Raw genomic sequence first — 13,669 nt, forward strand, 5'->3', positions numbered from 1 at the left:
TCACCAAGTGAAGACAAAAAGCAAGGTTTTATCAGATGCGCTTGTAAGAGAGTGAAATATATTTTGAACCTGTGGAAGATCATTTAGTCAACATATAAATCCATACTATGTTCATAGAAATTGTATGAAAATGATAGATATGTATTTCTTTTTGAATACATGTATAATTGTGCGTACAGTTTTAATTTTACATCTTAATTATGTAGGTATATATCTTTAGTGAAGGATATAATTGGAGTCACGATTATTTATAATATATATATGTTTTCTTTGTTTTGTTTTTTTTTTCATTGTGAAAATACCAGCTATATAACACTTTAATATTTCAATATATCACTGAAAATTATTAATGAATCGCCATCGTTAGACAGGAGCCGGGCTTATTTGTTCCGGCCTTGTTTAAATAGTCGTTGTCATAGACTTTATATCTACCTCTAATCAGTTCATTATTATAATAATGTATTTAGATATATAAAAGCCTCGAGAAATTATCTTAGTAACTAGATGTATTATAGTCGTGTAATAAATATGCAGAATTGAATAAATTACATCTGTTAGTGCACAAGGATAAATGCTGTTATCTTATAACATAGATAGACAGACAGATAGACAGACAGACGTTGTACGAACAAATCACTACCATATCTCGCAAGACCAATTACGGTAAAGCGCTTAGCAGTACAGACGAGTGTGCATATTCCTCAGCAAGTCCTCTTACCCAATAAAGTTAATTTCGATGCTGCTTTATAAACTAGTTTAACATTTGTTTATATACTCATATCTTTGCCATCATGTCTCTCTTTCTATATCCTGCTTTTGTTTAGAATGTGGGAATCCGCCTGGCCATGTTTCAACTCCTCATTATCCTCATATTTCGGATCAAGGTAAACAGTATTGCTTATCCTATATTATCAATTTATTCTGCGAGTGTAATATACATTAATTCCAGTCAAAATATATTCCTTGATAGTAAAATCATGTATAATTATAGGGCTAAAATATCTGACTAAGCGCAAGATTGATTACGAAACGCCAGTTTTTTTTGTTTTTGTTTTTTTTTTTTCTATATACCTTGTGTAGGTAACGGTACATGGTGCTTCAATTGTGATGATATGACACATTTAAAATACTGTGACGCTGTTGACAAATGCCAGAATGACCAAGAAGTAAGAATAATCTTATTGTATTTGATTTGATTTTATGATTGAAGGAATCAATAGATTTACAAATATTCTTATTGAATACTCCAGTACCAGTCTTACCTCCTCTGTTAACGGTAGTTTTGTCAATGATTTACAGTTTTACTCTTGAGATACTGCAATAGTACGCATCGTCAGGGTAAAGAAACGGGTCGATAATACACTTAAAGGCCAGGTCCATGTTTTAAAAAAAAACAACAGCAAATAGAATTATTTTACATGAAAATTGACAAGCATATAAAACATATATATTACTCTATAAAGCGATTTTCAATTTACTTATATATGCACTGAATTCCCGAAAGGGACTGCAGTAAGAGGCTACATTTTCCGCCAATTTTCACCAATTGTTTATTTTCATGTCTTTACAAATGGCTTTTTGAAAGGGAAGAGTGTGTGTATGGGAGAGGCAACATTTTGAGAATATTTTAAGTATTCATTCGCATGGGAGAGTATGCTAAAACATGTATTGAATAGATAGATCGTTGGTCAAGATATTGTTCCTTCACCAAACATTTCGGTGGTTTCGTGATATACTGCTAAACCTTAATTTTATTTCAAGAAGTACACAACTAATAAGACTTACCATGTACCTTCTTGTTCCAGGTGTGCTATGTTCAACGATATGTTGGCACGCTTGGGGTCAATATGTACAAGTCAGGATGCATAAACAAACAGGTTAGTTGAACAGAAGTTTGTCAATTTTGCTCCGCTGTTGGTAAAGATGTTAGAGCTTTTATTTTCTTAAGAGAACTTAACGCCATTCATGCTGTAATTTATTTAAGATTCGGCATATGATGTTAAACAAAACTGCCAATCGAATACTACCGCCGTATTTACCTCTCTCTATATTTAATATTACTATATCTACATAACAGTATGACAAGAGAGATTTAAGGCTAACGCTAAATAGCTTCTTTATTCCATATAAAATCGAGAAACCTTCTATGGCTGCAGCACACACCACCAGAAAATGACTGTGACTTACATTTTCGTGACAAATATTTTCAGTGCTGAACAAAAAATAACAACACAATATAAAATCAGCTAAAATGAGACCTCAAATTGTAGTGGTGGTGTAAGTTTCCATGGCAAATTCTATAATGCTATTATTCATTACGAAAATGCTACTTAAATGTCAACCATCTGTCATGTAATTTCAGCAAATAAATCACGATGGAAGTACAAAATAGCTATACAAAGGACAACAACTTAGCACTATATGAATTTGCCTGTGTGCAATGTCTTTTAGTATCTGTGTACAGTTTAAGCACGATGTTTGTAATTTGCTGGGCGAATCTCTGTGGTCTAATCGAAAATGTAGTCCTTACTAGTTGAAGTACCATTTTCCCGCTTAGTAAAGGCCATTTTCATGCCATATATAGCCTATATTGATGACTGATTATAAAGAGGGGTTTTTAAGGAAGATATTAAGATCATTTATGTACTTCTAGGTAAGATGAAAGTAGATATTTTCTGATGTCAACTTGCGCAATATTAGCGTTTTATCACGTGTCTCAGTCACATGACCAAGGTCTCAATGCTTCATGGTCAATTCCCATTTTTGTTTTGCCTATAGACAGACCTTCAAGGCAAATAATGATAGGCTGGATATTCTAAGTTTAACCTTACATGTAACTTTAGTATTGTAAATATGGATGTACGGATTGAAACACGGTTATTTGTATTGGTTGTTTAACTTTTATTTTTAATTGCCAACATATTCGGTAATTATCAACTGTTTTCAGCAATGCAACATTAACTACAACAGCAGTGGATGTTTTGAATGCTGTAGAGATAATTTCTGTAACAGCGCCGGATGTGGTGACAACGGTATCTAAGTTTTTATCTTCATTTACGCACATTAAACACATTTTGTAATATGGAGTCCGAGTACTACAATTACTGATATTACACTGAGATCTCATTTAATGTACGTTGCTTTATCGATGAATTTTTCTGTCGAAGGTTTTCAGGAGCAGGAGAATAGAGGACCTATGTGCTTCGACTGTTCGCACAAAGGGGAAAATGAATTATGTCATGCCACGAAACTTTGTCACACAAATCAGGTTATGAAGTTTATTCATTTTATTGCTTTTTGAAATAGGGTCCCAAAATTAATGATTTTAGAATTAAATTGTGGGAACAAAGGTTTTTTGTCAATAATGTTCACGAATTCATCATTAGCTCCAAGCTTCTGAGTTTTATTTCGGATAACATTGGTCATCTGAAGGAAAATCGCACACAGGTTTTATATAAAATATAGGATTACACGAAATAACCATATTTTGTAGCTAGAAGCGACGCGTTTTAATATTGTATTCTTTATACAAATTGCTTCAGAACAAAGTTATAACATCTACATGTTAGCAAAGCCAGTCTTTTGGATAACCTTCTCAATATGATTTTCCTCATACGCCATTCACATTACCGTACGTAGACTTCGAAAAACAGGACTATGTTACTCCTCTGACTGACCAAGCTACAATGAAATTTTACTTTCACTATTTACCTGTTTTATTTTTATAGCTTTGCAGTATTAAAAAGTATGAGTGGGGAGACAATGACTTCCAGTATGCTATGGGCTGTACAGATTCACAGGTGACTATAAGCTATTATAATAATTCATTTAACATGGCTCCGACCATAGACAAAGAAAAGACTAAATATTAAAGCACATAAGTTCTATTTTTGTGCAGGTAGATAATATATGACATTTTTGGAAATCAAAGATGTTTCTGCTAAATTGTCGTGTTTAATCAGCCCCACCACCCCTATCAGTACCGGTGTAATGAAGTATTTTGACAGCCATAGAATAATGACACCCGGTCATTATTCTATAGAAAAAGTGACCCCCCGGTCATAGTATTATGACCTCCAGATCATAGTACTATGACTCCCCCACGTGAAGTAAACTGAACCTCGCGAAGAATATTGACTCCCATAAAAAAACGACCCCCGGTCATTTGGTAAAATTTAGTGATAACTCATGTATCTAAGGCCTAATTGCTGCATTTTATGCCCCCACTCGGGGGAGGGGGGCATATAGATTTGCCCTTGTCCGTCCGTCCGTCCGTCCGTTTGACCATTAGCCCCAGATACCATCACTTGACACAGAATTCAGAGCATTCCGCAACGGGAAAAGGGATTCTATTTCTAGACGCTGTATCTTGGTGTATACATTTTTTTCAGGAAAATAACAATTCACAATACGTTCACAAAACACACCAGTGTCAATAATCCCTGCAAGCTTCGGTATGAAGTAATTCTTCAGAAGAAAACTGTACAAGAAACTGCTAACATAGAACTTAGTATTAAAATAAGTTGCAATACTTAGCAGTGGCAGTAAAGTACGGTAGCGGCAACAATAGAAAGTAGTAGTAGTATTAGTAGTAGTAGTAGTAGTAGTAGTGGCAGTGGTAGTGGCAGCAGCAGCAGCAGCAGCAGCAGTAGCAGCAGAGGAATAAGTGACAGCAACAACAGCAGCAGGAGAAGAAGAGGTAGATGTACAAGACGTATTAGTGGAAGCAGGTATAGTAGTATCGGTAGTAGCAGTTGTAGTAGTAGTAGAAGAAGAAGTAGTAGTAGTAGTAGAAGAAGAAGAAGTACATGTAGTAATAGCAATAGAAGTAGCGGCACCAGTAGTAGTAGTACAATCAAAATGTTAACTATTGGCAATGGAGGGTATTAGAGTTGAAGATCTAGTAAAATTGTCCGTTGGGTTTGGTGGGGATCACTTTTTAATAGATATTATCGTCGAAAGTCTTTTTAGGAGCCGGTGTTTTACACGGAAAGAGTAACTTTTTTAAATAGAATAATGTCCGGGAATCAATATTGTATGAGAGTTCGAATGTAGTAATTTCGGCAGTGAGTATTTTACATGGAAGGAGTCACTTTTTCTATAGAATAATAACCGGGGTCGTTATTCTATGAGATTCGAAGGGAGTCATCTTTAGGGAGTCAGTATTTTACTTGGAGGGGTCAGTTTTTCTATAGAATAATGACCGGGGGGGGGGGGGGGGGGGTCGTTATTCTATAGAGTTTTCAAAGGGAGTCAGTTTTTTATAAGGGGAGTCAATATTTTACAGGAAAGGAGTCACATTTTCTATAGAATAATGATCGGGGGGTCGTTATTCTATGGGGGTCGAAATACTTCATTACACCGGCATTCAACAAGAGATAATGAGCTTTTAAGGTATAATTTATTAGTAAAATAGTCCGAATTATTTTTTCACATGCTGAATAATTATATTTTTTATTTTGACAATTGCCAAATATAGAAAATGTAAAAAAATCTTCAAGCTTATTTGATTTTCAGCTATCTAATGTTTTTTTTAATTCATCATGACAAACACCTTTTTATATATGTGCGTTCCGTATCAAAGCGTAAACGTATAACGGCCCCAAAACGGACAGTTCTAAAGGAAATGACGTCAACGTGAAAAAAGATAACTCGGATATTCCCGCGCATTTAACGGAAATGTATTGACGTTGAGGGATAATGTATTCATTTATTAGTTTTTTACGCGTTTTATGTTAGAACAGCGTTAGCGCATGTTCATTTCGTGTTATAATATCTTCAGAATCCCTCGGCATACGTTGGTACCCGAGTCCAGTTCAAAAACATGCGTTAATCCTTACAAAACGATAATCTTATTATAATAAATAATACAACATATCACAATGACTCAAGAAAGTCGTAGTTACATTTTACTTCAATGTAATCTTAAAAATTGAGAATAAGTAAAAATCCTTAGAACACATAATAAAAGAATAAAAATAAGAGTAGTACGTAAATAGCTTTACGTTAAAAGAATGTAACACTTTATTAAAGGTCTGTACGTCTGAGCGAGTAGGCGCTGTCAGAATGGTCAGAAACACGCCGCTCTGTGCGCAATGTTGTCGATCAGACTTCTGCAATATGAATTGTTCTTTAGTCGATACAGTCCCAGCCATCGTAGGTAAGTGTATTGTTGAAATATTTCAATTTAGAATGTAAAAATGATGCACATGTCCATTTACTCAGTGAGGAATTAAAGATTTTCAAGCATTATTCACAATAACTGTGTATTAGGAACAGTAATTTACAAAAAATAAACAACGATACGGAAGATAGATACGCTAAAAACATAAAAGATAAGATGCATGAAGTTAAAGCTTTTTAATTGTTCTCAGTAAAGAGAGTTTTCCCGATAAAATTAAGGAAATCGTCTAATATGAATAGCCAAATTCCAACATTACGTTCTTCTCAAAATGAATCATTGCAGCCGTTTATTGTATACATGCATAAATAATTGACATTTACACAAAAATACATTGACAAAGTAAAATAATTAGACAGCAAGGGAAAAGATAAGCGAATGCAAACAGTAAGGAATATACTTGAACGGTCAATTGCAATGGAAATGACCTCTCTTCTTGCATTTAATTTACTTGGAAAACATATAATATACTATTTGTTTCGATAAACGCTAACATGTAATAATAAAATAATTGCAAATATTGTAATCAATCAGTCATTTTTTCATTAATCTCTTATTTATAATTATGCGTATTGTTCAACATGTACAACATTTTACTTTTTCAGGGTAGATCATTGTACTACCAGAATATTGACAATTTGCATTGATCAGTATCACATGTAACTATCAGTATGACATCAAATAAAGAATTCATTTGTAACTGGTTTTTAAAAGCGTATTCGGTCTTGTTGTTTTCTTCTGCTTTTCAAATGCGCTAAAATTACAAACAAGAGCTCTGCAAAGTGGAGCAATATACCCATGAAGCTCCAGATCAGAGGTAGAGGAAGCTATATTTCACCACGGGTGGAGGGGTTAAGGGGTTAAAGTGTTTATGAGGGAGGGCTGTAGTAATTACTACCCACCTATATTCCCAGTTTAAATTCAATACCTTGAACACTTTTGAAGTTTTACTGCGGACACGAAACACAAAGGACATATGTTTACGGTGTGGGAGGGGTGTACTGTAGGCTTACTTATTTTAGCGGTGTACTAATAATAGCGCTTTTAGCGCTATCGCACGTGCGCTAATTCATGTCCGCGCATTAATTTGTCCAAGAATTTTCATGTACATTTACATCTGATGATGTGTTCTTCGCACTTTTGCAAATAAATACTCTTGAGAGTTTGCACTAGTTATACTGCTTGCTAATATTTAAGGTTCGAATGATATTCCTGTTCATTGTTCATATTATCATTTTAAATATATGCTCATGCAAAATAAAATATTTAAACTTGTAATTTGTGTTTTTTTCTCATTTGATCAAGTTGTTATCAATTTCCGTGTCACCTTCGGGCATGTCCGTTATTGCAGTCGCTCATTTACGGAAAGGTGTGAAGGTTTGTATTAAGACACAATGCATGTAGGACAAAGGGGATCCAATGATTAAAATGTGTGACAATCTCGTTTTATTTCAGCAATTACAACTAGTATACAGAATATAAAACACGCAGATTACTATAATTAAATACAAGAAGACAATACAGTTATGTTGGCAATAGTATACTTTATATACTGTACGTAAACATAAAGCAACATCACAGTTGAAAGTATCATTGAAAAAAATACAAGTATCATCATGACAAACTATCTTAAAGTCATACTTGGTATATGTTTTTAAGTTTATAGCTAACGGATTTGTCGATTGCGTCCATTAGACCTGTAAGACGCCACCCTGTCATGACTGATTCTTTTTTCACATTTCTGTGTGCATCGACCAGCCAGGCAGCATGGATAGGTATAACACTTAAGTAAATAGTTTCAAATAAATCATAAGTTCTTTAGCCCGCTAACAGTGAAAAAAGGTTGATTTCATATAATTACAGCAGAAACACATTACATAAAAACATCCTGACGGTTAAGTTTATTTCCGAAAATCTTCGTGAATCTCCGTAAATCTCCGAGAGCCTTATCTCTGAAAGGGCTAAAATTAGAAATTAGCGGTCTCGCGAATACGCTAATTCACGTCCACGCATAAATAAGATATTTCACCAAAAATTGTGTTTGCGCTAAATTTTTGCCGCGCTAATAAATGTACGCCTACAGTAATGTGTTGTTGGCTAGGTATTTTTTGTAGTAGCAATGACTTATCACTAAGACACGAAAAACCAGGTTAACTATATTTTTTCTTGATAGGGGAAGGGTAGGGTTAATCTGTGTATGCGTTGAAGAGGGGGTGAGCGGGGTGGGAAGTAATATTGGTTGTTGTACTGCTCAAATTGTCTCATCACCACCCACCTACATTCCAAGTTGAAAGTCAATACCACGAAAGTTTCAACTTTTGCTCTGGACACAAAATACTAAGGACAGATTTGACATTTGATCTCAGTTTGTGATCTTAACCTTTGGGCTACCGACCAAGTGCATGCGCTGTTCATATTGTCTCATCACCATCTACATGACGTTAATACCTTGATTGAATATTAAGTTATACTCTAGACACAAAATATGACAGACTGATTTGACCTTGCTGTGACATTAACCTTTGTCCTACCGATCTGGTTCATGCGCTGTGCACATGATCTTATTGCTACCGATCAATTTGTCAAGATTGAAGTCAGTACCTGGAATAATTATTAAGTTTTGCGGACACATTTTAAGCTTCAGTTGTGACTTTCATGTGGCGACTAGGTTTATGCGTTTTGTGAACATCATCTCATTGCAACCTCCCTTTATGCAAAGTTTAAATAGTTATTAAGGTGTGCTCCAGAACTGAAATATTAGGGACAAACTTGACCTTTTAGCTTCATTAGTGACCTTGACGTTTGACCCACATACCTCGTTTATGCGCTCATCACAACCTACCTGTATGCCTAGTTTAAAGTCACGACTTCTGACGGACGGACAGATGGACGGACGCATGTATATCACAAGATTTATCCGGGTTCTTTTTATTAAAATGACGTATAAAAGGAGTAAGCTATGATGGCGCCAGGCAGTTATTTTATGTATGTTCGGCCATTTTTTTCGGAATTTGAAGATTTAAGCTAATATTCAAGAATTGGTGTTTTGCACTGGGTGCTTAAAATATTTGTAGGAAGTTGAAATGACAAATAAAGAAATAGAGTAAAATTGAAAGTGGTCGGATATCTATAAACTGCTTACGTCCTTTCATTACTACAGCTTGTGAATTCCTAACCACAGAAGCATTGTTTAAGTTTCAATAAGATTTGGTATTGAACATCTAAGGAATGACCCTAACAGAAAAAGATACGATATCAATCTGACTGTGACATTTGTTCTCATCTGCACAAGGTTTACTTTGAAAAATGAAGAACTGTTTTTGTCAAGTTTAAAGCGTCCAGACACGTGTGTACAGACAGACGGGCGAACAGAATAGTAAATATAGATGTAGAGTATTAACGGACGGCCCCAAAACTTGCAGTTTGTCAGAACTTATATTGCCATTGTTTATGTGATGATTACTTTTAACAAATTGTTCTATTGCAGAAGTAGATATGTAACCAGTAATTTCACTTAGTTAAATCAAAAGGCCGGGTTCTTTTCTCTTTATTCGTTGCCTTTATCCTTCACAATTATTTCTCACATAACAAGAAATCAGTGTTGAATGTTAAAGTATATTGAGGTCTTATCGAACACAGTAAATATAGATGTTAAATGCCGCGGACATATTACGTATTGACTTTGCACGTTATCTGTCAAGTAAAAGATTGAGCAAACAACTTGCGTTATCGTGCCGCCATGGCCCACCTGTTTAAGTCAGGTCCATAGACATCTGTTAATTTACCTTTAGCTTCTTTTCTCTGATACGTTTCTTCGTGCAACTATTGTCAGAGAATTAAGATGTCAGTGTTAGTACGTATAATGTGTGGTATAGCAATTATGAATTGCATCTGTGAATGAAATGCGTTATTAAGCGATGATTCAGGTATAACAGCTTACATTAAGCAAGATTTACGGTTTTTGCAAAAATAATTAAATCATCTACGACATTTTATGAGGTGTTATTGTTTGTACGCCGGACATGTGGGTGTCTGTGGATTAGAATAATAGCGTATCCTCTGGCAATTTAAATAGAATTTTAAATGACTTTCACAGAGAAAAAAGTAATGACAGCTGCTTTTGTTCGTCATTTATTAAAGTAATATTCTGGTCTATATCACGGCACCAGGTAGTATTTTAGATGTTTGATCTTCTTTAGTTGAAGTATTCTTAAAGGGGCACTTCTGACAGTTTCCTATATGTATATAGGCAAAAATTTTCCTGTGGACATAATTTCTTTAAACTTTGTGTACTGACTGAGTATCAAGTTTAAAATGGAAATATATATTAAAAATCATAGGTACCGGTGATTGATCTTCTAAACATCTAGTGGGTCGCGTAATTGTTCCGCAAATGCGGGACGACATTATCAACTAATTTTGCAGCACATGACATAATATGTGAATAATGTGTCTTTTTTAAGACGATTTGGTTTGTCTGAATGGAGCAGTTCATCTTGATGGGGCGTGTTACAAGTTTTTCCAGGATAGGAAAAACTGGAGCGAATCAAGTGAATACTGCAATCAGGAATTTAGAGGACACCTTGCCATTGTGAATACATCCGCTGTGTTTAATTATATAAAATCAATCGTTATTCAACAAAGTAAGTTGACACATTAATTTTGTTAATTATTTATTAAAGATTCAAGATTTATATATATAAGAATGTTCCCTTAATATGTACCGATGGAGGTATTTAATCAGAAACTGTTTGGCTTCTACAGTTTTGTTCTGTTACGTGCTACTACCATTACGATAGTGTGAAGGTTATATATTGTCAGACTTGGTTATTTTACTTTTGAGAAAAGATGATATGTATGTTTTATGTATTTAAAACATTTACTTAGCTACTGTGAGATATAATTTAGATTCGAGGAGTGTTCAATGTGAAATGATGTTCCGTTAAATGAGTATACATCGGGCGCGGTAACCTTTCGGAAAGACATATTTTATTGTATGCATTAATTCATATAACGGAATGTATTAAATAATAGTACGAGTAATGTTGGCCGAATGTTACCGTCCGAAAAAGAAAACAAATCCCTTGCAGAGGTTCATTGTTCTGAATATAAATTATGCAACTAGATCAACTGTTTGCAATGATGTATCTATAAATATGTACGACTGTATTCTTGCCATTTTTTCTTGCCTTTTTAGCGAATGAGTAATTATGACGATTTCATTCATCCCGTAACAATGATTCTAACACGATCCGCAGCAATTGCTATATAAAAAGATTGCAATCAGCCTATACATGAATCTTCGATAAAATATAGCTGTTCCATTTCACATCAGTCACTGGAGGAAAACATACCATGAACTAAGAGACGTTTTTCAATTTTGTCTTTCTAAATAGATGGATGTTAAAGGAATTGAGTAATACTGAAATGACGTCTTGAAAGTGTTATGTTCTATAAACATATTTAAGTTTCGTATTTATTTCTGAAGTATTAGGTTTAAGATAATATATATGTAATATATATGTTGTCATATTTTTGAAAAGAACATTTACTTGGCTGTATTCTGTAATTACATACTCATCTTCAAGTTACAAGAAAACCTTTAAGTTAGCTGTAAATAATTTAAAAGTTGACGTGTAAATTTCCTATCGGGTGTTTGACGTTATTTTTTTATGTATGTCATCGCGTAAAACAGTTGATATTTTAAAGTACGAGGGTCATCCTAAAAATAATGACAACCATGCTGAAATATTGTATACAATTCAAATTTAGTTTATCCCAGCAAAGTATTCGCCCTTGACTTCCACGCACTTCCGCAGCGGAGAAACGCGCGATTGTCATATTTTTAGATTGGCCCTCGTACTTGTAACCTTGTGCACAGTACATGTACAAATAAAAAACATTTCATTTAATATGTAATTGCGTACGTTTAAAAAGAGCTTTGCATCCAAAATATGTAAATCGTGCTGTCTTGGAATGATATAAGCATCTTCCCTGCAGAACTTGTACATATTTTTCAGTACAAATCTTATAACTTGTAGTTATTTGTCTAATATCATCTACAGCATATAAAAGCGCCCACATTCTACAAAAAAAAAAATTACTAAATATACAGTTATCAAACTGCTTAAGGGCCTTACATTGCAGAATGATTAATGATCTTAAAACAGGTAACTCTTCAGATAGCCGTGGGTGATAGCAAAATTTGTTACTAAGGTCGTGTCTTAGGAAAACTGAAATAAATGTAATCGTCGTGACAATATACCAGCTCGTTACAGACATTTGAGAAATAGCAGTTAATTATTGTGCCTCAATCTAGATATTACCCTGATATGGCACCGCCTAATTTTTTTATGTTCCTCGATTTGTGTCAGGAAGGGGTTATAATATATCTCGAAAATCTTTAGGCAGGCTCTATTGTGTGTCAATACATTTTGGTACTCCAAAATCTGATTAATTCCGAAATTTAATTAAATGTCAGAAAATCTCCATCCCTAACAAGGGATGAAAAAAAACAACAACATTTTCTACAATTTAAACAAGATTCATAGTTGCAAAGGCGATAACATTACATAGGGAACGCGCCTCGTACTAACGCTAAACAATTGATAGATTGGTTATTTCTGAACATTTTATGGATGAAATAAAGAACTTCCTTTAATGTTAGTTGCCAAATCATACAAATTTACGTCAAATAAACTGTTTTATATTTATGTTCTTCTTAATTATTTAGATATAGAGTTCACTTGGTTGGGAGCAACAGATAACGACAGCGACGGTGTTTTTCAGTGGGTGGACGGAGGAGCTTGTTGTCCGAACTGGTGGATACCTGGTCAACCGTCAAAACTTTCTTATCCAGAGAAATGTTTCGGAATATGGAAGAAGTATGGTTTAATAGGCACTGATAATAATATATGCAGGGAACGAAACGCTTTTGTTTGCCAAAATAAAGGTACACAGGCTTGCATATGAATTTGTCTTGAACTCATTTTAAAGGATTCATAGAATCAAATACCGAATAGAAAATTTCGTTTTAGTCTTTGTAACACGTTGCATAATTCATGACAAAAACGTGTATTAAACAAAATTGGACAAATTTTGTGTTTCAACACGAGCAGTATTATTAAACATAGCATGAACACATTTATGTACATTGTAAATGTTTTGAGTCTGAGTCGGAGACAGGCGTACAACTAGCTGTAACGGTTGTTTTTTTATTTCTTAGGCTGTCTCAACGTCCCAAATTGCCGCCGCCAAAGTTGTAGCAATATATCGTTTACCACATGTAGTGAGTGTGAAATTGGTTATATATTAGTGGCAAATGGACGATACGATTTCGGTAAATTTATATTAACTTATTATGCATCGAACTCTTAAAGGGTCTTGAAACTGTTGTTTGTTTGTTATACATGCAGGCTTTATTATCACAGCAGCGTTGTTTGTGCCGTGTGGCGGCCGTAAAAGTATCCCCGTACATTCAATCAGAGC

At 34.5% G+C, this 13,669-nt stretch overlaps 1 protein-coding gene and 1 long non-coding RNA gene across 2 annotated transcripts; both read left to right on the top strand.

The window, feature by feature from the left end:
- Positions 1-841: 841 nt before the first annotated feature.
- LOC128551669 (uncharacterized) lies at positions 842-6,791 on the top strand (the record flags this gene model as incomplete). The annotated part of the gene is given in 8 exon segments (XM_053532567.1): positions 842-884; positions 1,081-1,166; positions 1,806-1,877; positions 2,948-3,032; positions 3,168-3,268; positions 3,729-3,800; positions 6,034-6,160; positions 6,787-6,791. Coding segments are annotated over 8 exon segments (591 nt in total), but the record flags the coding sequence as incomplete, so codon positions are not given.
- A 3,764-nt stretch (positions 6,792-10,555) lies between these two features.
- LOC128551668 (uncharacterized) lies at positions 10,556-13,457 on the top strand. The gene is made up of 3 exons (XR_008368861.1): positions 10,556-10,824; positions 12,915-13,133; positions 13,407-13,457. It is a non-coding gene; the product is annotated as an uncharacterized LOC128551668 (long non-coding RNA).
- The last annotated feature ends 212 nt before the right edge of the window (positions 13,458-13,669 follow it).

The sequence above is a fragment of the Mercenaria mercenaria genome, unplaced genomic scaffold, assembly GCF_021730395.1.
Source record: "Mercenaria mercenaria strain notata unplaced genomic scaffold, MADL_Memer_1 contig_1507, whole genome shotgun sequence".
NCBI classification, from domain to species: domain Eukaryota; kingdom Metazoa; phylum Mollusca; class Bivalvia; order Venerida; family Veneridae; genus Mercenaria; species Mercenaria mercenaria.